Source organism: Hylobates moloch, unplaced genomic scaffold (genome assembly GCF_009828535.3).
Source record: "Hylobates moloch isolate HMO894 unplaced genomic scaffold, HMol_V3 SCAFFOLD_15, whole genome shotgun sequence".
NCBI classification, from domain to species: Eukaryota; Metazoa; Chordata; class Mammalia; order Primates; family Hylobatidae; genus Hylobates; species Hylobates moloch.
In genome coordinates, this window is record NW_026652290.1 from 94,875,185 (window position 1) to 94,898,130 (window position 22,946).

The 22,946-nt window shown below is 54.2% G+C and overlaps 2 protein-coding genes across 2 annotated transcripts; one reads left to right on the top strand and one right to left on the bottom strand.

The window, feature by feature from the left end:
* The first annotated feature begins 501 nt into the window (after window positions 1–501).
* TMIGD2 (transmembrane and immunoglobulin domain containing 2) lies at window positions 502–10,668 on the top strand. The gene is made up of 5 exons (XM_058428130.1): window positions 502–547; window positions 4,497–4,934; window positions 8,068–8,109; window positions 8,204–8,305; window positions 10,035–10,668. The coding sequence occupies exons 1-5, from the start codon at window positions 502–504 to the stop codon at window positions 10,301–10,303; spliced, it is 897 nt and encodes a 298-aa protein (XP_058284113.1). The 3' UTR covers window positions 10,304–10,668.
* A 1,494-nt stretch (window positions 10,669–12,162) lies between these two features.
* Window positions 12,163–22,690, bottom strand: SHD (Src homology 2 domain containing transforming protein D). Its single transcript, XM_032177684.2, has 6 exons — window positions 21,590–22,690; window positions 18,604–18,709; window positions 18,338–18,526; window positions 16,666–16,789; window positions 14,205–14,324; window positions 12,163–12,438 (listed from the first exon to the last, which is right to left on the bottom strand). The coding sequence occupies exons 1-6, from the start codon at window positions 21,884–21,886 to the stop codon at window positions 12,252–12,254; spliced, it is 1,023 nt and encodes a 340-aa protein (XP_032033575.1). The 5' UTR covers window positions 21,887–22,690; the 3' UTR covers window positions 12,163–12,251.
* Between the last annotated feature and the right edge of the window lie 256 nt (window positions 22,691–22,946).

A 22,946-nucleotide genomic window follows, 5' to 3' on the forward strand; every position in this document is an offset into this window, starting at 1 on the left:
CTTTTCTTTTTTTCTGAGACGGAGTTTCGCTCTTGTAGCCCAGGCTGGAGTGCAGTGGCGTGATCTTGGCTCACTGCAACCTCCGCCTCCCGGGTTTAAGCCATTCTCCTGCCTCAGCCTCCCAAGTAGCTGGGATTACAGGCGCCCGTCACCATGTCCAGCTAATTTCTGTATTTTTAGTAGAGACGGGGTTTCATCATGTGGGCCAAGCTGGTCTCGAACTCCTGACCTCAGGTGATCCACTTGCCTCGGCCTCCCAAAGTGCTGGGATTACAGACATGAGCCATGTTGTCTGGTCTGTACACTGCCTTTCAGATAGAAAATGCATTGGGGAAACTGAGGCACGAGGTGGCAGGAAGTGGAGCCCCCAGCAGCCTGGAACACCGGACGTCTCGTCTACTGTCTGGCCCTGGGTGTTGCATCTGCCTCTGCAGCGGGAGGCGGAGATTGTGGCAGGAAGTCTGTCAACTGGGAGGGGGAGAGGGGGGTGATGGGCCAGGAATGGGGTCCCCGGGCATGGTGCTGGGCCTCCTGGTGCAGCTCTGGGGTGAGTATCTGGGCCTCCCTCCCCTCTGAACCCCACTCTTGCTGTCATCCCCAGCTGCCTGCCCCCCAGCTCACGGCCCCTCTAAACTTCAGTCTCTCTACTCTGTCAGATAAGGCTCATCTCCCTCCGAGACTCAGAACATGACGGGGGCTGCAGGATTAAGGAAGGATCCTCTGAGGGCCCCTAGGATACAATCTAAACCTTGCCCTACATACCAGCCTGGCCTGGCCTCTCTCATCTCCACCCTCCTCAATGCCTTTGCTCCCTCCCCCTTGCTCTAGCCTGGGGACTTTTCTTTCTCTGTTTCCCCAATGGGAAGGCTGGATCCGGCCTTCCAGCCTCTGCACCTGCTGTTCCAGCTGCCTAATACCCTTCTCCAGATCTCATGTCTCTACCCTCTTCTGCAATTGCATCTCAAATGCCAGGAACTTCACATAACCTCACCTTCTCCGGGGGTCTAACAGACACGTCAGACTTCTCAGGGCTAAAAGCAAACTTTCTACTCTGGCAGCAGCTCCCTCTGTATTTCCAGTTAAGGACAAAGGCTGCTGCCCTTCACACCTTTCCTGGGGCGAAAACCTCCATTCCTCTTTCCCTCTCCTCCATTTCCAGCCGCTTGCACTTTTTTGTTGTTCATTTGGGTTTTTTTGTTTGTTTTGTTTTGTTTTGAGAAGGAGTCTTGCTCTGTCACCCAGGCTAGAGTGCAGTGACACGATCTCGGTTCACTGCAACCTCTGCCTCCTAGGTTCAAGCGATTCAACTGCCTCAGCCTCCCGAGTAGCTGGGATTACAGGCGTGCGCCACCACGCCTGGCTAAATTTTTTTTGTATTTTTAGTAGAGACGGGGTTTCGCCATCTTGCCAGGCGGGTCTCGAACTCCTGACCTCATGATCCACCCACCTTGGCCTCCCACAGTGCTGGGATTACAGGTGTGAGCCACCGTGCCCAGCCGTTTTTGTTTTTTAGAGATGGGTCTCACTATGTTGCCCAGGCTGGTCTTGAACTCCTGGCCTCAAGCGATCATCCAGTCTTCACCACCCAAAGTGCTGGATAACAGGCATGAGCCACCACGCCCAACCAAGGACTTTTTATTAAAACTTAAATTGGAGACTGAGGCGGGTGGATCACTTGAAGTCAGGAGTTCCAGACCAGCCTGGCCATGTTGGTGAAACCCCATCTCTACCAAATATACAAAAATTAGCCAGGCGTGGTAGCGAGTGCCTCTAGTCCCAGCTACTCAAGAGGCTGAGCCACAAGAATCACTTGAACCCGGGAGGTGGAGGTTGCAGTAAGCCAAGATCACACCACTGCACTTCCACTTGGGCAACAGAGTGAGACCCCATCTCAAAAAAAAAAAAAAAAACTTAAATTGGACTATTTCTTCCCTGCTTTCTGATTTTCCATCACACTTAGATTAAAACATAAACTGCTTAACTTCCTTCACCTCCCCACACCACCCCAAGGCTCACAGGCCCTGCCCAACCCTTCCTCCTTCCCTCCTCCCTCTCCCCATCCTCACTCTGCTCCAGCCACACGGGCCTCCTCGCTGTTCCTCCAACACGCCAGGCACAGTCCTGCCCCAGGGCCTTTGCATGGGCTGTGCACTGCCTGGAATGCTCTTACCCCCCCAATACCTTCCTTCTTACACTGGTTACCCCTTTCCATTAAGATCCCTGGTCAGGCCGGGCACAGTGGCATGTACTTGTAATCCTAGCAATTTGGCAGGCTGAGGTGGGAGGGAGGATCACATGAGCCCAGGAGTGTTTTGTTTTGTTTTTTGAGACACAGTCTCACTCTGTCGCCAGGCTAGAGTGCAGTGGCGCGATCTCAGCTCACCGCAACCTCCGCCTCCTGGGTTCAAGTGATTCTCCTGCCTCTGCCTCCCAAGTAGCTGGGACTACGGGTGTGTACCACCACACCTGGCTAACTTTTGTATTTTTAGTAGAGACGGGGTTTCATCATGTTGGGCAGGATGGTCTTGATCTCCTGACCTCGTGATCCGCCTGCCTTGGCCTCCCAAAGTGCTGGGATTACAGGTGTGAGCCACCGCGCCCGGCCTTGTTTTGTTTTGTTTTGTTTTGTTTTGTTTTGTTTTGTTTTGTTTTGTTTTGTTTGAGACAGAGTCTCGCTCTGTCACCCAGGCTGGAGTGCAGTGGAACGATCTCAGGTCACTGCAACCTCCACATCCCAGGTTCAAGCGATTCTCCTGCCTCAGCCTCCCAAGTAGCTGGGATTACAGGCACCCGCCACCATGCCCAGCTAATTTTTGTAGTTTAAGTAGAGACAGGGTTTCACCATGTTGGCCAGGCTGGTCTTGAACTCCTGACCTCAGGTGATCCACCCACCTCGGCCTCCCAAGGTGCTGGGATTACAGGCATGAGCCGCTGCACCCAGCCCATGAACCCAGGAGGTTGATCCTGCAGTGAGCTATGATGGTGCCACTGCACTCCAGACTGCGCAACAGAATGAGATGGAATATTTTTTTCTTTGATATGGAGTCTTGCTCTGTTGCCCAGGCTAGAGTGCAGTGGCATGGTCTCAGCTCACTGCAAACTCTGCCTCTCGGATTCAAATGATTCTCCTACCTCAGCCTCCCATGTAGCTGGGATTCCAGGAGCCCGCCACCACACCAGCTAATTTTTGTATTTTTAGTAGAGACAGGGTTTCACCATGTTGGCCAGGCTGGTCTCAAACTCCTGACCTCAGGCGATCCACCGGCCTTGACTTCTCAAAGTACAGGGATTACAGGCATGAGTCATGGCACCCAGCCCATGAGCCCAAGAGGCTGAGGCTGCAGTGAGCTTTGATGGTGCCACTGCACTCCAGACTGGGCAACAGAGTGAGATGGAGTCTTTTTTCTTATATATGGAGTCTCGCTCTGTTGCCCAGGCTAGAGTGCAGTGGCATGGTCTTAAGAAAAAAAAAGGCTGGTCACAGTGTCTCACATCTACAATCCCAGCACTTTGGGAGGCGTTAGGTGGAAGGATCACTTGAGCCCAGGAGTTCAACACCAGCCTGGGCAACATAGTGAGACCCCAACCTCTACAAAACCAAAAAAATTAGCCAGGCATAGTGGTACATGCCTGTAGTCCCAGCTACTTGGGAAGCTGAGGTAGGAGGATCACTTTAGCCCAGGAGTTCAGGGCTGCCGTGAGCTGTGATGGTGCCACTGCACTCCAGCCTGGACTATAGAGCCAGGCCCCAACTCTAAAAAAATTAAAAAAAAAAAAAGTCACCACCTCAAGGAGGCCTTTCCTGATTACTCTCAACGAATAGATGTCCCCTGACCTCACTGGTGTCTGCTGAGGCCACTGCCATTCCTTTCCCCCATTGCAGTTCTCATTTCATGACTTCCTGTGTCTCTCTTGCCCTAGATTGTCATCTTCTGAAGGGCAGGGATTTTCATCTGTTTTGGTCATGCCTGTGTCTGTGTCCCCCACATCCAGCATAGGGCCTGGCACATACTAGGTGGTATTTGTGTAGCTGAGTACTAGAGACTATCTCAGAATTCCACAAGTTCTGAGTGACTTATACCCATTTTACAGATGGGGTTGTTGAGCCTCAGCAAGACATGACCTTCCAAAGGTCATACAGACAGTGAGGTTCTTTGGTTTTTTTTATGTTTAATTTTCAGAGACAGAGTGTTGCTTTGTCACCCAGGCTGGAGTGCAGTGGTGCGATCATAGCTCACCACAGCCTCGAACACCTGGGCTCAAGCGATCACTTCACTTGTCTCTTAAATAGCTGGGACCACAGATGCGCGCCACCACACCCAGCTACTTTTTAAAGATTTTAAAATATTTATTGTAGAGATGAGGTCTTGCTATGTTCCCAGGCTGGTCTGGAACTCCTGGGCTCAAGCAATCCTCCCAGGTCGGGCTTCCAAAGTGCTGGGACTACAGGCGTGAACCACTGCGCCCGGCTTAGACAAGTGAGGTTTCAAACCCAGACTGCGGGCTCACTAGGGGAGTGAGTCACACAGCCTCACACAGTCAGAAAGGTCGCCTCTACCTCTTCTGTCCTCCAGCCCTGCAAGGAGCCTCAAGCCTGAGCGTGCAGCAGGAGCCCAGCGTGCTGCAGGTGAGGCAGGGCAGTCAGGCGACCCTGGTCTGCCAGGTGGACCAAGCCCCGGCCTGGGAACGGCTCCGTGTTAAGTGGACCAAGGATGGGGCCATCCTGTGCCAACCGTACATCACCAACGGCAGCCTCAGCCTGGGGGTCTGCGGGCCCCAGGGACGGCTCTCCTGGCAGGCACCCAGCCATCTCACCCTGCAGTTGGACCCTGTGAGCCTGAACCACAGCGGGGCGTACATGTGCTGGGCGGCCACAGAGATTCCTGAGTTGGAGGAGGCTGAGGGCAACGTAACAAGGCTCTTTGTGGCCCCAGGTACGGGAGCCAGCAGGGAGAGGGAAGGGCAGTGGGGAGGATCCTAGAATCTTAAGACTTTTGAGTCTCAAACTCCTAGAAACAAAAACTCTAAATTCCTCATATCAAACTTTTTTTTTTTTTTTTAAGAGAGTCTTGCTCTGTCGTCCAGGCCTTGGAGTGCAGTGGCGCGATCTCGGCTCACTGCAACCTCCGCCTCCTAGGTTCAAGCGATTCTCCCGCCTCAGCCTCCCAAGTAGCTGGGATTACAGGCACGTGCCAGCACGCCCAGCTAATTTTTGTATTTTTAGTAGAGACGAGGTTTCACCATGTTGGCCAGGATAGTCTCCATCTCTTGACGTCGTGATCCGCCTGCCTCAGCCTCCCAAAGTGCTGGGATTACAGGCCTGAGCCACCATGCCCGGCCCACAATCCGAGAATTCTAGAATACAGAATTAAAAGTCATCAGCTAGGCATAGTGGCTGATGCTTGTAATCCCAGCATTTTGGGAGACTAAGGCAAGAGGATCACTTGAGCCCAGGAGCTGGAGGCTGCAGTGAGCTATGAGGGCACCACTGCACTCCAGCCTGGGCGACAGAGCGAGACCCTGTCTCTAAATAAAATAAAGCCATCAGCTGGGCACGGTAGCTCATCCCTGTAATCCTAGCACTTTGGAAGGCCAAGGTGGGTGGGTCACCTGAGGTCAGGGGTTCGAGACCAGCCTGCTCAACATGATGAAAACCCCCTCTCTACTAAAAATACAAAAAGTAGCTGGGCATGGTGGCGTGAGCCTGTAATTCCAGCTACTCAGGAGGTTGAGGCAGGAGAATCCGGGAGGGGGAGGTTGCAGTGAGCTCAGATTGTACCACTGCACTCCAGCCTGGGCTACAGAGCAAGACTCCGTCTCAAAAAAAAAAAAAAAAAAAAAAAGCCATAGACTCTGGAAGAAACCCTCCAGATAGCTTTCCAGATCAGCAACGCCAGCCGCCTCATTTACAGATGAGCCAGGTGACGCCAGAGAGGGCCAAGACATGTCTACGTTATGCACTAGGCAGGGGTGTACCCTATGCACTGTCCCCTTTGCCATGTCCCCCACTTATGGACCCATCCTGGGCAGAATCGGAAAATCCAAGGGGATGCAGGCTTTGCCTCCTGCTCTGTGAGAGGTGCCTGTGGGCCCCGGGCCTCTGCCCAGCCCCCTCTGGCAGAATGAAGCACCCAGCTCTCAGCCCCTAGAGATGCCTGTTCCTCTCCAGCTGGTAGGACCAGCCTGCTGGCGGGGACACGTGCCTGCCTCAAGGGAGGGGTGTGTTATGTCTGTGTTACCCACCTCTCCCCACCCCTCCAATGTCGAAGGGGCCAATTAGCAATTAGAGGAGGCGGGGTGGTGGAGGCACCAGGCTGTGCGTTGGCAGCTGCGAGAGAGCAGGGAGCGGGCGTGGGTCCAGCCCCACACAGCTGGCTTCCCCACACCCCACCAATCCTGAACAGCAGCTTGGCAGCCCCCAGAGATCGCCTGCCAACCTCAGAGGCTGCAAAAGAAGGGGGCTGTGGTGCTGGACCTTATATTAATTGCGGCATTCACAGCATTTAGCTGGGGTTCCTGTAAATTATACAAACCTGGATTCAATCCTCTGTTTCATTTACTTACTGTGTGACCTTGAGCAAGTGACTTGACCTCTCTGTGCCAGTTCCCTCTGCTGTCAAAATACAGTGAATAGTTTTTCCTCATCAGGTCGGGTGACTTTAGAGCAGTTATAGCTAAAGAGCTTGCTATAATCCAAGTGCAGTGGATCACGCCTGATATCCCAGCACTTTGGGAGGCCAAGGTGGGAGGATTGCTTGAAGCCAGGAGGTCGAGACCAGCTTGGCCAACACAGCAAGACCTCATCTCTACAAGAAATTCTAAAATTAGCCAGGCATGGTGGCACATACCCATAGTCCCAGCTACTTGAGAGGTTGAGGTGGGAGGATCACCTGAGTCCAGGAGTTGGAGACTGCAGTGAGCTATGATCACACCACTGCACTCCAGCCTGGCGACACAGAGCGACCCTATCTCCAGAAAAACAAACAACAACAACAAAACAATGCTTAGCACAGGGCCTGAGACATAGTAGGTGCTCAAGGAACTTCAGTGTTAGGATCTGAGACAGGGCTTTGTCCAAAGCTGGTCCGTGCTGCTGCCTGGGTAGGGGACCCTAGGCAAGTGACTTAGGCTCTCTGAGCCTCGGTTTCCCCATCTATAAAATGGAGTAGAGGCTCAAACAAAAACAAAAACAACCAAACAGGATCTGGAGAGTGATGGATCCCAGGATAAAGATGGCAGAGCTCATGACAAATCCCAGTTGGCAGTTTTTCCACAATGACCCAACAAGACAGGGACGATGAGCCTCATTTTTCTTTTTTTTTTTTTTTTTCGATACGGAGTCTCGCTCTGTCGCCCAGGCTGGAGTGCAGTGGCGCCATCTCGGCTCACTGCAAGCTCCGCCTCCCGGGTTCACGCCATTCTCCTGCCTCAGCCTCCGAGTAGCTGGGACTACAAGCACCTGCCACCATGCCTGGCTAATTTTTTATATTTTTAGTAGAGATGGGGTTTCACTGTGTTAGCCAGGATGGTCTCGATCTCCTGACCTTGTGATCTGCCCGCCTCGGTCTCCCAAAGTGCTGGGATTACAGGCATGAGCCACTGCGCCTGGCCTTCTTTTTTTTGAGATGGAGTCTTGCTCTGTCGCCCCAGGCTGGAGTGCAGTGGCACAATCTCGGCTCACTGCAACCTCCCCCTCCCGGATTCAAGCAATTCTCCTGCCTCAGCCTCCTGAGTAGCTGGGATTACAGGCGCCCACCACCATGTCCGGCTAATTTTTATATTTTTTGTAGAGATGGGGTTTCACCATGATGGCCAGGCTGGTCTTGAACTCCTGACCTCAAGTGATCCTCCTGCCTCAGCCTCCCAGAGTGCTCGGATTACAGGCCTGAGCCACCGCGTCCTGCTGAGCCTCATTTTTCAGAAGAGGAAACAGAGGTTCAGAGTGAACACCTGCCCAAAACCACAAAGCCTGGCAGGAGGAGGAACACTTAGGTCCCCCCAAGTGAGCTCTGTCCTTGGAGGGTGGAGAAGCCTGGCACCCCCGTGACATAGATTTCTTCTCTGCAGATGACCCCACACAGAACAGAAACCCGATCGCAAGCTTCCCAGGTGAGCCCTGCCCTGTGTTCCTCCCCCAGTGTCTTCCACCCCCATCACCACCCCTTCCCCTCCTGATTAGACCATCTCTTCTCCCCCCACCCAGGATTCCTCTTCGTGCTGCTGGGGGCGGGAAGCGTGGGTGTGGCCGTGATCGTGTTGGGCGCCTGGTTCTGGGGCCGCCGCCGCTGCCAGCAAAGGGACTCAGGTAACAGCCCAGGTAAGGGAGGGTGGGGTGGAGGAGGTGGGAACTGCAGCTGCTTGACAAAGACCCACCGCATCTGTGCTCCCGCCTGGGGGAAGGAGGGAGGAGGGATGAAGGGAGGAGAAGCCTGGCTCCTATATCCTATACTCATGTTTTTCAGAAAGAGAGACAAAGCCCCTAGCCTGGGCAGCCTAGCAAGGTCCTATCTCTACAAAGAAATTAAATATTGCTGGGCGCAGTGGCTCATGCCTGTAATCCCAGCACTTTGGGAGGCCGAGGTGGGCGAACCACCTGAGGTCAGCCTGGACAACATGGTGAAACCTTGTCTCTACTAAAAATACAAAAAATTAGCTAGGCGTGGTGGCAGATGCCTGTAATACCAGCTACTTGGGAGTCTGAGGCAGGAGAATCGCTTGAACCCGGGAGGCGGAGGTTGCAGTGAGCCAAGATCGCGCCACTGAACTCTAGCCTGGGTGAGAGAGCAGGACTCGGTCTCAAAAAAAAAAAAAAAAAATTAAAAAATTAGGCTGTGCATGGTGCCTCATGCCTGTCATCCGTCATCCCAGCACTTTGGGAAGTCGAGGTGGGTGGATCACTTGAGGTCAGGAGTTTGAGACCAGCCTGGGCAACATGGTAAAACCCAGTCTCTACTAAAAATACAAAAATTACCCAGGCGTGGTGGCCTGTGCCTGTAGTCCCAGCTGCTTGGGAGGTTGAGGCAGGAGAATCACTGGAACCCAGGGGGCGGAGATTGCAGTGAGCCGAGACTACCTCACTACGCTCCAGCCTGGGCGACAGCGAGACTCCATCTCAACAACAACAAAAAAATTAGCCAGGCTTGGTGGCACACGCCTGTGGTCCCAGCTACTCGGCAGGCTGAGGTGTGAGGATTGCTTGAACCTGGGAGGCGGAGGCTGCAGTGAGCTATAGTTTCCCCACTGTACTCCAGCCTGGATGACAGAGACAAACCCTGTCTCAAAAAACAAACAAACAAAAAAAAACAGCTTGAAATTAAAAAAAAAAAAACAAAAAACAACGGCCGGGTGCAGTGGCTCACACATGTAATCCCAGCACTTTGGGAGGCCATGGCGGCCGAGGTGGGCAGATCACCTGAGGTCAGGAGTTCGAGACCAGCCTGGCCAACATGGTGAAACCCCATCTCTGCTAAAAATACAAAAAATTAGCCAGACATAGTGGCAGGGGCTTGTAATCCCAGCTACTAGAGAGACTGAGGCAGGAGAATCACTTGAACCTGGCAGGTGGAGACTGCAGTGAGCTGAGATCGCCCCGCTACTACACTCCAGCCCGGGTAACAGAGTAAGACTCTGTCTCAAAAAAAAAAAAAAAGGCCAGGCGTGGTGGCTCACGCCTGTAATCCCAGCACTTTGGGAGGCTGAGGCGGGTGGATCACGAGGTCAGGAGATTGAGACCATCCTGGCTAACACAGTGAAACCCCGTCTCTACTAAAAATACAAAAAATTAGCCAGGCATGGTGGCGGGAGCCTGCAGTCCCAGCTGCTCGGGAGGCTGAGGCAGGAGAATGGCGTGAACTCAGGAGGCGGAGCTTGCAGTGAGCAGAGATTGCGCCACTGCACTCCAGCCTGGGCGACAGAGTGAGACTCCGTCTCACAAAAAAGAAAAAGAAAAAAAAGAGAGACAAATCCCCCAGAGGTCAGCCAGAGAGGGCTGGGCTCTCTTAAGTGACCCTTTTGGTCTGTGTCATCCATCCTAGGAAATGCATTCTACAGCAACGTCCTATACCGGCCCCGGGGGGCCCCAAAGAAGAGTGAGGACTGCTCTGGAGAGGGGAAGGACCAGAGGGGCCAGAGCATTTATTCAACCTCATTCCCGCAGCCGGCCACCCGCCAGCCGCACCTGGCGCCAAGACCCTGCCCCAGCCCCAGGCCTGGCCATGCCGTCTGTACGGTCAGGGTCTCTCCTAGACCAAGCCCCACCCTGCAGCCGAGGCCAAAAGGGTTCCCCAAAGTGGGAGAGGAGTAAGAGATCCCAGGGGACCTCAACAGGACCCCAGCCATAGGTACACACAAAAAAGGGGGGATCGAGGCCAGGCACGGTGGGTCATGCCTGTAATCCCAGCCGTTTGGGAAGCCGAGGCGGGTGGAACACTTGAGGTCAGGGGTTTGAGACCAGCCTGGCTTGAACCTGGGAGGCGGAGGTTGCAGTGAGCCGAGATTGCACCACTGCACTCCAGCCTGGGCGACAGAGTGAGACTCCATCTCAAAACAAAACAAAACAAAAAAAGAAGGGGGAGGATTGGGAGCCTGTCAGCCCCATCCTGAGACCCCATTCTCCCTCCCACTTTCCCCCCAAGAACTCTTAATAAAGGCTTGTGAAGAAAAAGCAAAGCTGGCGTTTGTGGCAATTTGGGAGTGCTAAAAAGATCTGAAGAAATCGGGTGCGGTGGCTCATGCCTATAATCCCAGCACTTTGGGAGGCTGTGGTGGGAGGATCACTTGAAGCCAGGAGTTCAGGACCAGCCTAGGCAATAGAGCAAGAGACTCCATTTCTACAGAAAATTTAAAAGTAAGGCCAGACGCGGTGGCTCACGCCTGTAATCTCAACACTTTGGGAGGCCAAGGTGGGCAGATCACCTGAGGTCAGGAGTTCGAGACCAGCCTGGCCAACGTGGTGAAACCCTGTGTCTAGGAAAAATACAAAATTTAGCCGGGCATGTTGGTGCAGCTGTCTGTGGTCTCAGCTATTTGGGAGGCTGAGGGGGGAGGACCACTTGAGCCCCAGAGGTTGAGGTTGCAATGAGCTAGGTCACTGCCCTCCAGCCTGGGTGGTAGAGTGAGACCCTGTCACATTCACACACCAAAAAGACTTAAGGGGTCATCTGGGGTCCCAGAGCTCCCAGGGGTGGCTGGAGAGGCCCACTGTGGCCAAGGGACTTTGTGGCAACTCAAAGCCCCCCTCCCACTTTATACTTATAGGGACAAATCCAAGAAGCAGGAAGTGGTACTCTGGCTTCCAAAGAGTCCCCTGCCCTGGAAGACCCCCTCCGCAGCTGGCATCACCCCCAGGCAGGCCTGGAGGTGGGGGGAGGAAGGGGGAGGTCAGGGGATTCATGGTGTTTACCAGCCCCCCAGGTCTCCTGCCTGCCTGTCACCTTGAAGTGACACCAGCTAGGCCCAGCTCCCCTCCCCTACTTCTGCTGTTTCCATGGGGACAGATGTCCTTTCTGCAGATCAAGCCACTGCTGCCAGGAGGAGGGAGTGGGGCTGGCCCGAGAGCCGGGCCCCCCTCAGTTTCCCCATCTTTGTATCTGTCGGTTTCTATGGAGTGCGGTTTTTATCTGCTCCACGACGCTCTGTCTCTTGCTGAGTTCTGGTCCCTCCCTATGGGAGATTCAGGTTCCAATCCCAACTCTGTCCCCCAGACAAAGTGCTGGGGATGTGCTTGGCCCTCAAGGCCTTGAGGGTTTTTTATGTTTGTTTGTTTTGAGACTGAGGAGTTCGCTCTTGTTCCCCAGCCTGGAGTGTAATGGTGCCATCTCAGCCCCCCGCAATCTCCGCCTCCTGGGTTCAAACGATTCTCCTGCCTCAGCCTCCCGAGTATCTGGGATTAGAGGCATGCGCCACCACGCCCGGTTAATTTTGTATTTTTAGTAGAGACGGGGTTTCTCCATGTTGGTCAGGGTGGTCTCAAACTCCCAACCTCAGGTGATCTGCCTGCCTCAACCTCCCAAAGCGCTGGGATTACAGGCGTGAGCCACCATGCCCGGCCTCCTCCAGGGTTTCAATTACCCCATCATCCCCCTCTCCAGGGCTGCTTAGAGCTTTCCCGCTGGGAGTCAGCGATCCCACTTCCCTCTGCAGCCCAGAAACGACACTAAGACAAACAATAACTTATTTATTTTCTAGGCCATGGGAGGGCTTTGGGATACAATTCTGGGCCCGAGGACTCAAAAGGGGGCCGAGGGTCGCTGTCAGGGGGTCTGCATGACCACAGGGTACAGCAGAGCCAGATGCTCAGCGCCCTGCACCGGCAGTGGGCGTGAACTGTAGTGGAGGACGAGCTCGGGCACGCTGGGGAAGGGCCCGCTGTGTTGGCCCAGCACCACCTGGTTCTCTCGGGTCCGTGCGAACTTCAGATGCAGGAAGCCCTGGCTGCTCCTGGGCGATGAGGGAGAAAGGGACTCCTAGCACCCCGGACCCACCCAGAAAGCCACCGTCCCCAAAACCACCTCCCACAGTGCCCAGGGCCAGGTGCTCGTGTGTATCCAGTCTCTGGTAAACAGCAGTGTGGTGGCTGGTATAGTAGCTCACACCTATAATCCCAGTGATATGGGAAGCTGAGGCTGTAGGCTTGCTCCGGGCCAGGCTTTACAGACCAGCCTGGGCAACAGAGTGAGATCTCCTCTCCACCAAAAAACATTTAAAAATTAGGTGGGCGCGGTGGGGCTCACGCCTGTAATCCCAGCACTTTGGGAAGCCAAGCCAGGCGGATCACTTGAGGTCAGGAGTTTGAGACCAGCCTGGCCAACATGGTGAAACCCCGTCTCTACTAAAAATACAAAAATTAGCCGGGTGTGGTGGCGGGCACCTGTGGTCCCAGCTACTCGGGAGGCTGAGGCATGACAATCCCTTGAACGTGAGAGGCAGAGGCTGCAGCGAGCGGATATTGTGCCACTGCACCCCAGCCTGGGTGACAGAGTGAGACTCCGTCTCAAAAAATAATAATAATAAAATAATAAGAAGAAGCCAGGTGCAGTGACCCACACCTGTAATCCCAGCACTTTGGGAGGCCGAGTCAGGCAGATTGCTTGAGGCCAGGAGTTTGAGACCAGCCTGGCCAACATGGTGAAGCCCTGTCTGTACTAAGAATACAAAAATTGGCTAGGTGTGGCAGCTCACACCTGTAATCCCAGCACTTTCGGAGGCTGAGGCGGGCGGATCACGAGGTCAGGAGATCGAGACCATCCTGGCTAACACCGTGAAACCCCGTCTCTACTAAAAATACAAAAAAATTAGCCAGGCGTGGTGGCGGGTGGCTGTAGTCCCAGCTACTCGGGAGGCTGAGGCAGGAGAATGGCATGAACCCGGGAGGCGGAGCTTGCAGTGAGCCAAGATCATGCCACTGCACTCCAGCCTGGGCGACAGAGCAAGACTCCGTCTCAAAAAAAAAAAAAAAATACAAAATTAGCCGGGCATGGTGGTGTGCGCCTATAGTCTTCCGTCTCCCAGGTTCAAGCAATTGTCCTGCCTCAGCCTCCGAGGTAGCTGGAATTACAGGTATGCACCACTATGCCCAACTAATATTTGTATTTTTAGGAGAGAAGGGGTTTCACCATGTTGGTCAGGCTGGTCTTGACTCCTGACCTCAAGTGATCCGCCCTCCTCGGCCTCCCAAAGTGCTGGGATTACAGGTGTGAGCCACCGCACTCAGCCCCAATCTTGTGCTTTTAGATCTTGCACTCAGACACCTAGCAGAATCTTTGGAGTGGTTTATAATTAGACAGACTTAGAATTTTAGGGACGGAAGGGTATACAAACAGGGTCTCAACCTAAAATGCTTACAGGCACACCCTGACATTTTGGCTTCAGAGAGACACAAATTGATACACCTCCATTTTTGGACAAGGGGAGTCCGAAGGAATCTTGTGCACCTAGTTCCCTGTCTTACCCAAGGCCCGAACCTCCTCTATGCCTTCCACTCCATCTTCTTGTATACCTCCAGTGATGGGGAACTCCTTCTCAGTTGCAACCAGCTAATGGCCTCCCCAGAACTCCCACTGCTTCTCCTAGAAGTGCCACTCACTGGCCGGGAAGCCCTTCCCAATGGCTGCGGGAGCCACACCCTCCCGTTCCCTCTGAATTAACCCAAAAGGGTGACTCATGAAATCCTGTGACCCTTCATCCCTGTGAGGCTGAGGTCTCACCTGAGAGACAAGGAGCAGTCCTGGGGGCTGGTCTCGCTGAGCCGCACTAGGTAGCTGCCTTCCTTGCAGAGGGACAAGAGGTTCTCCGCATCCGCCCTGTTCAGGGGGCCATGAAACCACCTGGGGAGTGTGGACAGATGTCTCATCAAGGGCCGTTCCCTTCAAACACACTCTGGGGCCCTATAATCCCAGCACTTTGGGAGACTAAGGCGGGTGGATTGCCTGAGGTCAGGAGTTCGAAACCAGTCTCCCCAACAAGGTGAAACCCCGTCTCTACTAAAAATACAAAAAAATTAGCCGGGCATGGTGGCGGGTGCCTGTAATCCCAGCTACTTGGGAGGCTGAGGTAGGGGAATTGCTTGAACCAGGGAGGTGGAAGTTGCAGTGATCTGAGATCGCATCACTGCACTCTGGCCTGGGCAACAGAGTGAGACTCCGTCTCAAAACAAACGAACGAACAAACACACAAACAAACACACTCTGGGATCTGTTGGGTCACCGCTGGTGCATGGCCTTGTGGCATCCGGGCAAATGAAGAAGGAAAATTCCCTTGGATTTTTCTTTTCTTTCTTGCTTGCTTTTTCTTTCTTTTTTTTTTTTGTTTGAGATGGAGTCTCGCTCTGTCGCCCAGGCTGGAGTGCAGTGATGAGATCTCGGCTCACTGCAACCTCCATCTCACAGGTTCAAGCGATTCTCCTGCCTCAGCCTCCAGAGTAGATGGGACTACAGGTATGCACCACCATGCCTGGCTAATTTTTGTATTTTCAGTAGAGATGGGGTTTCACCATGTTGGCCAGGATGGTCTCGATCTTTTGACCTCATAATCTGCCCACCTTGGCCTCCCAAAGTGCTGGGATTACAGGTGTGAGCCACCGTGCCCAGCCTAATGTTTTGCTTTAATGTGCTCACAAAGGGGTTTGCAGTTGCAAGCAAGATATCAAAGACAGAGAAGCACCAGAGCCTTTGCTGTTGTTCATAATGAAAGAAATCTGAAAAGAGAATAAGCACATATGGCATGCCTGTGGTCCCACGGAGAGGCTGAGGCAGGAGGATCGCTTGATCCCGGGAGTTCAGGGGTACAGTGAGCTGCTTGTGCCACTGCACTTCAGCCTGGGCAACGGAGTGAGACCCTGTCTCAAAAAGAAAAGAAAAGAAAGAAAGAAAGGGCCAGGTGCAGTGGCTCACACCTGTCATCCCAACACTTTGGAAGGCCAAGGCAGGCACATCACCTGAGGTCAGGAGTTTGAGACCAGCCTGGCTAACATGGTGAAACTCCATGTCTACCAAAAATACAAAAATTAGCCGGGTATGGTGCCAGGAGCCTGTATTCCCGGCTACTTGGGGGGCTGAGGCAAGAGACTTGCTTGAACCAGGAGGCGGAGGTGCAGTGAGCTGAGATTGTGTCATTGCACTCCAGCCTGGCTGACAAGAGTGAGGCTCCATCAAAAAAAAAAAAAAAGGGAAACGAAAAGAAAAAATAAAAGAAAGAGAAGAGAAGAGAAGGAGGAAGGGCCGTGTGGGGTGGCTCACATCTGTAATCCCAGCACTTTGGGAGGCCGAGGTGGACAGATCATGAGATCAGGAGTTCTAGACAAGCCTGGCCAACATACTGAAGCTCTCTCTACTGAAAATACAAAAATTAGCTAGGCATGGTGGTGCATGCGTGTAGTCCCATCTACTCTGGAGGCTGAGGCAGGAGAATCACTTGAACCTGTGAGATGGAGGTTGCAGTGAGCCGAGATCTCCTCACTGCACTGCAGCCTGGGTGACACAGCAAGACTCAGGGAGGGAGGGAGGGAGCAACAGAGGAAGAGAAAGAGAAAAAGAGAACAATCTTCACACCCTAGACCTCAGAGTTAAATACCCAGTTCTGTATTGCCCACCGAAGAGATTTAGGGGTGCCTGTGACAACATGGCCTGGATTCTGGGGACTTGGGCACTCCCTCAAGGAGCGCCCAGGCTGGAAGGAGAGTCAGCGTCTCCTGGCTCACGTGACACCCCAGCACGGAGCTGTGAGCCCACCAAAATCCTGCGTCTCCTGGTTCCATCCCAAGAACCAAGAACTGGCTGAGAATGATTTCTGTCTCTTGGCTCTGAGGCTGTAAGCCCCACCCAAATTAAGGAAGGAAATTTCCTTTTCTGTTTGAACCTGAGGCTCAGAGAGGTTAAGTGACTTGCCCCAGGCTACACAGCCAGGAGGGGAGAGTAGGAATTTGAACTCAGAACTTGATACCAAAGGGAAAGGGACCCCATAAGATTCTGTTTTGTGTCTAGCTGGGTGCCTGGCACACAGCAGGCTCTGGCGCCCGTAAAGATTAGCTGAAGAAATGAAATAAGTGGTTGAATGAATCGAAGTTCCCTCAGTTCCTCTAATCTGGGAAACGAAAAAACTTCTGCCTGATACGTTGGAGTCTACAGATGCGTTCAACGGGGTTCTTCCACCTTCAGCTTCCCCACTCACGGCTGTTTCTCCAGGGGCAGGGCTGGGTCCACACGCTCCGCAGGCTGGGGGCTTCTGGGTGGAGGTCTCCGGAGCTCCTTGGCTGAGCCTGGAGTCCTCTCCCACTCTGGACTGTCAAACTGCACTGGAAGGGAGATTTAGAGAGGAAAGGGTTAAGTCCAGCCTACCTTGAGGGGGCGGGGCAGGGGCAAGCCAATGAAATCTCAGTAGGAAGGCAGGGCCAGCTTGGGACAACCTATCAGAGCCCAGGGGCTGGGCTTAAGGCAGGGGCAGGATTGGCCACAGGTGCAACCTATTGGCCTTCGTAAGAAATAGGTGTGGTCATTTATAAATCTCGTGGCAAGGAACACAAGGGGCGTGGCTAGAGGGGGTGGGTTGTAAGTTTCCAAAGAGGAGCCCTAGCCCCTAAATCCCTTCTGGGGTTCAGCCCAGAATGTGGCCAAGTCCTAAAACTAGAAAATCACCCCCAATCTACAGACAGGTGGACCAAGGCACTGAGCTCTAAATACCCTCCCAGTCATGAAACTTTGGGGACAAAGTCGTATTTGCACAACTCTTCCTGGTCTACATTTTATTTATATTTTATTTTATTTTATTTTATGTATTTATTTATTTAGAGACAAAGTTTTGCTCTTGTTGCTCAAGCTGGAGTGCAATGGCATGATCTTTGCTCACTGCAACCTCCGCCTCCCGGATTCAAGCAATTCTCCTGCCTCAGCCTCCTGCGTAGCTGGGATTACAGGCATGCACTACCACACCCGACTAATTTTGCATTTTTAGTAGAGACGGGGTTTCTCCATGTTGGTCAGGCTGGTCTCGAACTCCTGACCTCAAATGATCCACCCACCTCGGCCTCTCAAAGTGCTGGGATTACAGGCGTGAGCCACTGTGCCCGGAAATTATCTTATTTTTTAAAGCTGATTTTATCATTATCTCTTTTACAGAAGAGAAAACTAAGGTTCAGAGGCTTGTCCAAGCTCATCCAATTCAGCTGGAAATTCACCTGTAGTTTACTAGCAGCTATTAAGAAATGCTGCCCCGGGCGGGGCGCGCTGGCTCACGACGGTAATCCCAGCACTTTGGGAGGCCGAGGCGGGCGGATCACGAGGTCAGGAGATCGAGACCATCCTGGCTAACATGGTGAAACCCCGTCTCTACTAAAAATACAAAAAAATTGGCAGGCGTGGTGGCGGGCGCCTGTAGTCCCAGCTACTCGGGAGGCTGAGGCAGGAGAATGGCGTGAACCCAGGAGGCAGAGCTTGCAGTGAGCCGAGATCCCGCCACTGCACTCCAGCCTGGGCGACAGAGTGAGACTCCGCCTGGAAGAAAAACGAAAGAAAAAGAAAAAAAAAAAAAAAAAAAAGAAATGCTGCCCCTGCCACCCCCACACCCTGTTCTAAAAGCAATCCATATTCCTCTCCCCACACCACACCGAGCAGGATAAGTCGGTTCCATTCCACTCTAAAAAGTGTTTGCGTTTCCAAGGAAGATGCAGGTTGTCTTGGAAGAAAGAATTTAGGACTATCAGTCATTCACACTCTAGTGAGAATTAACACACTACCAAAATGGCAAGTAATTGGACTCTACTTTGTAAACTGAAACAGGAGACATGACCAGATGAAGAAATGCAGGGATGGGGGTTCAGATGTCAGAGTGTGGGTGTGAGAAGCACCTGCAAACGCCCTGGAGATGTGGTCTTTCTTCCACTCCCAGGGCTGATCATACTCATCTGCTGGCCGTTCATCCTCCTGGGGCATCCGGCTCTGCCGAGGCTTCTGCCCAGAAGGGGGTCCATCTGCTGTCTCTGGGTCCTGTTCCTCATAAGGGGTGTCATAGAGCTGCACCCCTCTGCCGGGAAGTTCTAGAAGGCCAGGGACACCGTTCAGCTCCTGCTCCCATCTAGGACCCTGTCACTTCCCCCAAGCCCTGCCTACTCACCACTCATGACCCGTTGGGCATCATAGGGCTCCATGTACCCATCATCCGGGGGTGCAGGATGAGGCTGAGCATCAAAAGGGTCTGAATACTCAGTGTCGGCTTCCAGCTGCGGAGAGAAGGAAGGGGAGAAGACCAGGACTCAGAGGGGCATCCCTGCTAAGTGATGCTGCACCTCTTGCCTGCCCACAGGGCCATCTGACACCTCTCCAAGAGTTTTTATTTATTTATTATTTATTTTTATTTTTATTTTTTGAGATGGAGTCTCGCTCTGTCACCCAGGCTGGAGTGCAGTGGCGGGATCTCGGCTCACTGCAAGTTCTGCCTCCCAGGTTCACGCCATTCTCCTGCCTCAGCCTCCCGAGTAGCTGGGACTACAGGCACCCACGACCATGCCCAGCTAATTTTTTGTATTTTTAGTAGAGATGGGGTTTCACAGTGTTAGCCAGGATGGTCTCGATCTCCTGACCTCGTGATCTGCCCACCTCAGCCTCCCAAAGTGCTGGGATTACAGGCGTGAGCCATCGCGCCCGGCTGAGTTTTTATTTTTATTTTATTTATTTATTTATTTATTTATTTTGAGATGGAGTCTTGCTCCGTTGCCCAGGCTGGAGTGCAGTGGTGTGATCTCGGCTCACTGCAACCTCAGACCCACGAGATCAAGCAATTCTCCTGCCTCAGTCTCCCGAGTAGCTGGGATTACAGGTGCCTGCTACCACACCTGTCTAATTTTTGCATTTTTAGTAGAAACGGGGTTTCACCATGTTGGCCAGGCTGGTCTTGAACTCCTGACCTCAGATAATCCGCCCGCTTCAGCCTCCCAAAGTGCTAGGATTACAGGCATGAGTCACCGCCCCTAGCCTCTCCAAGAGTTCCTTTTGGGGGTTGGAGAGGGAGTCTTACCCAAAAGCGCTCGCAGACAGAGGCCAGCTTCCCACGTCTCCCTCCGTCTTGATCCCATTTCCCCAGCACAGACACCTGCCTCCCTCCTTTGCCCACTTCAGTGCTTCTCAGTGCACTATTGTCAAGGATTTACCTGTGTTTATTTGTAATACCAACACGTAATAAGTACACCATCCCCCTTTTCCAGACAAGGAAGCCAAGGCACAGACAATAAGTGTTTTGCTCAGGGACACACAGCTGGTAAGTAAGAGGCAGAGTTTGATCCCGGCTGACTGGTTTCCTTGAGTCTCTGGCTCTTCTTACCAACGTCTTACTTCTTATTTATTTATTTATTTATTTATTTATTTATTTATTTATTTATTGAGACAGAGTCTTGCTCGTCACCCAGGCTGGAGTGCAGTGGCGCAATGTCGGCTCACTGCAACCTCTGCCTCTGCCTCCTGGGTTCAAGCAATTCTCCTGCCTCAGCCTCCTGCCTCAGCCTGCAGTGGCGGGATCTCGGCTCACTGCAAGCTCTGCCTCCTGGGTTCACGCCATTCTCCTGCCTCAGCCTCCCGAGTAGCTGGGACTACAGGCGCCCGCCACCACGCCTGCCTGATTTTTTGTATTTTTAGTAGAGACGGGGTTTCACCGTGTTCGCCAGGATGGTCTCGATCTCCTGACCTCGTGATCCACCCGCCTCGGCCTCCCAAAGTGCTGGGATTACCGTCGTGAGCCACTGCGCCCCGCCCGGGGCAGCATTTCTTAATAGCTGCTAGTAAACTACAGGTGAATTTCCAGCTGAATTGGATGAGTAGCTGGGATTACAGGCACATGCCACATCGCCTGGCTAATTTTTGTATTTTTGGTAGAGATGGGGTTTCACTGTGTTGGCCAGGCCAGGCTGGTCTGGAACTCCTGACCTCAGGTGATCCACCTGCCTTGGCCTCCCAAAGTGCTGGGATTACAGGTGTGAACCACCACACCCAGCCTTTTTTTTTTTTTTTTTTTTTTTGAGACAGGGTGTTGCTCTGTCACCCAGGCTGGTGTGCAGTGGCACAATCATGACTCACTGCAGCTTTGACCTCTAGGCTCAAGCGATCCTCCTGCCTCAGCCTCCTGAGTAGCTGGGACTATGGTGTGCACCACCACAACTAGCTAATGTTTTGATTTTGATTTTTTTGTGTAGAGACGAGGTCTCACTCTGTTAGCCCGGGCTGGTCTCGAACTCCTGGGCTGAAGCAATCCTCCCACCTCGACTTCCCAAAGTGCTGGAATTACAGGCATGAGCTACTGCACCCGGTGGCCTGAGTTCAAATCCTAGTAAGCTAGAACCCCGTGAGACCTTAGCCAAGTCACTGCCGTTCTGCCAGCCTCAGTTTCACTTCCGCAAAATGGGAACATAGTGGTAGGAAGGGCAGCGTCACCGGGAGGATGTTTAGGTGCCCAGCAGGGGAGCAACTCACTCAGATCTATTTTAGGAAGATCCCACCAGGTTCGAAGAGGAAGGGGTGCTGAGGGGAGGGGACTGGGGGGCTGCGGGGGATGGCCATGGAGGAGAAGGAGGACCCGGAGACCAAGCAGGGCTGTCAGAGAGGCAGGAGGACAACCAGCATTACGCATTGAAAAGGGACAGATATCCGCCAGGTGCAGGGACTCACACCTGTAATCCCAGTACTTTGGGAGGCGGAGGAGGGAGGATCACCTGAGGTCGGGAATTTGAGTCCAGCCTGGCTAATATGGTGAAACTAGTCTCTACTGAAAATACAAAAATTAGCCGGGTGTGGTGACACACACCTGTAATCCCAGCTACTGGAGAGGCTAAGGCAGGAGAATCGCGTGAACCCCAGGAGATGGAGGTTGCAATGAGCCGAGATCCTACCACTGCACTCCAGCCTGGGTGACAGAGGGAGACTCTGTCTCAATAAATAAATAAATAAAAAGAACAGACCTGCCTAAGCAGGTGGAGGTCTGGAGGACTGGGAAGGGTCTATCTGGTGCCCCAGTTCCCCCCTGTGATCACACATAAAACAAGCTCCCCACGATCCAGAGAGTCCAGCCTGAGCCTCCCCTCCACCCAGTCTCCCGGGGCCACCCAGCCACGCACCTCCTCCCCGGGGCCTCCCAGAAGGGCCTTGGCTCTGGCCATATCCGCAGCCTCCACCTTGATGAGCCGGTGCTTGGGAGAGCTATATTTGGCATCTCCGGGGTTCTTGGAGTCCCCAGGGCCCGCGGGGTCCGGCTCCAAGCGGCTCTCCGCGTCCTCATAGGGGTCCTCGAAGTCCAGGTTCTTCTGCGCGCGGTAGGCCCTCAGGATGTCGCTCTCGGTGTAGTCCGGGGTGGGCGGCTGCGGAGGGGGCCTCCGACCGCCAAAGCTCAGGTAGTCCCGTAGCCACTTGGCCATTTGAGCGCCTGTCACCCCAATCGGGCCACTGTCAGAGGGGCCCCCACATGCCCTTCTCCGGGCCCCTTTCCCCGGGGAGGAGGAAGAGGAGAGGAAGGGAAGAGCAGGGAAGGAGGAGAAAGATCAGGTGCGCCCTTTGGCGGGGCTCTGGATGGATAGAGGGAAGGAAGAGGTGAACGAGGGGGAGGAAAAGGAGGCGACAGAGGAGGAAGGAAGACAAGCCCGCCTTAGCCCGGCTTGGGAAGCACCGCGGAGGAAGGGGGGGCCTCGCAGGGCCCTGAACGCCGCGCGCTGGGGTCTAGGGCAAGGGGCATCCGCGGAGGCGCGCGGAGTTTCCACCGGCAGCGCGGTTCCCTGGAGCGACTTGGCCGCCCGCCGCCTCCAGGAAGCTCCGGGATCCCTTCCTGGGGTCGGGAGATCCGGGCCAGCGCCACCCGCGGACGCTCCCGGTCCCTCTCCCAGCCCGGACGCCTGGGTTCTCAGCGCAGCGGGCGGGCTCCCCAGGGGCGCGGGCGCCGCGCGCAAAGTTGGGCCGGGGAGACGGTGACCCCGGCGGGACGCATCCTTTGTCGCGCTCCTCTCGGCTCAGCGGGGATCCCCCCAATCCCGCGGCCCCCGCCGCCTCGATCCGGCCCCAGCCACCCGCACAAAGGGAAATAAAAACCTCCTCCAATCCCCCTTCACGCTTTCGGAGAGACTTTCCCCGCCGCCGCCGGGAGGTGGGACGCTGGGGAGGGGGGCGCGCGGGAGGACGCCCCGGTTCCCACCAGCCCCGGGCCGCGTCCCGGGCAGCAGCATCAAGGCTCCCCCGCCTTCCCTCGGCAACGTCCCCCGCCCCTCCCCTCCCCCTGCGCTCCCCTCGGAGGTGACTGAGACCTTCAGCTGTTCTGGGGAGGGAGGGAGCCGCTGCCCGCGGAGGGAAGGGGGGCTGGGGGCGGGATTCGCCGGGGCCGAGGCCGCGGCAGCTGGACACTGACCCGGACGCCCAAGACTGGCCGCAGCGAGCGCGGAGCGCGGGAGGTGGGGACCGGCTGGGAGTGACACTGCTGGGGAGGGGAGG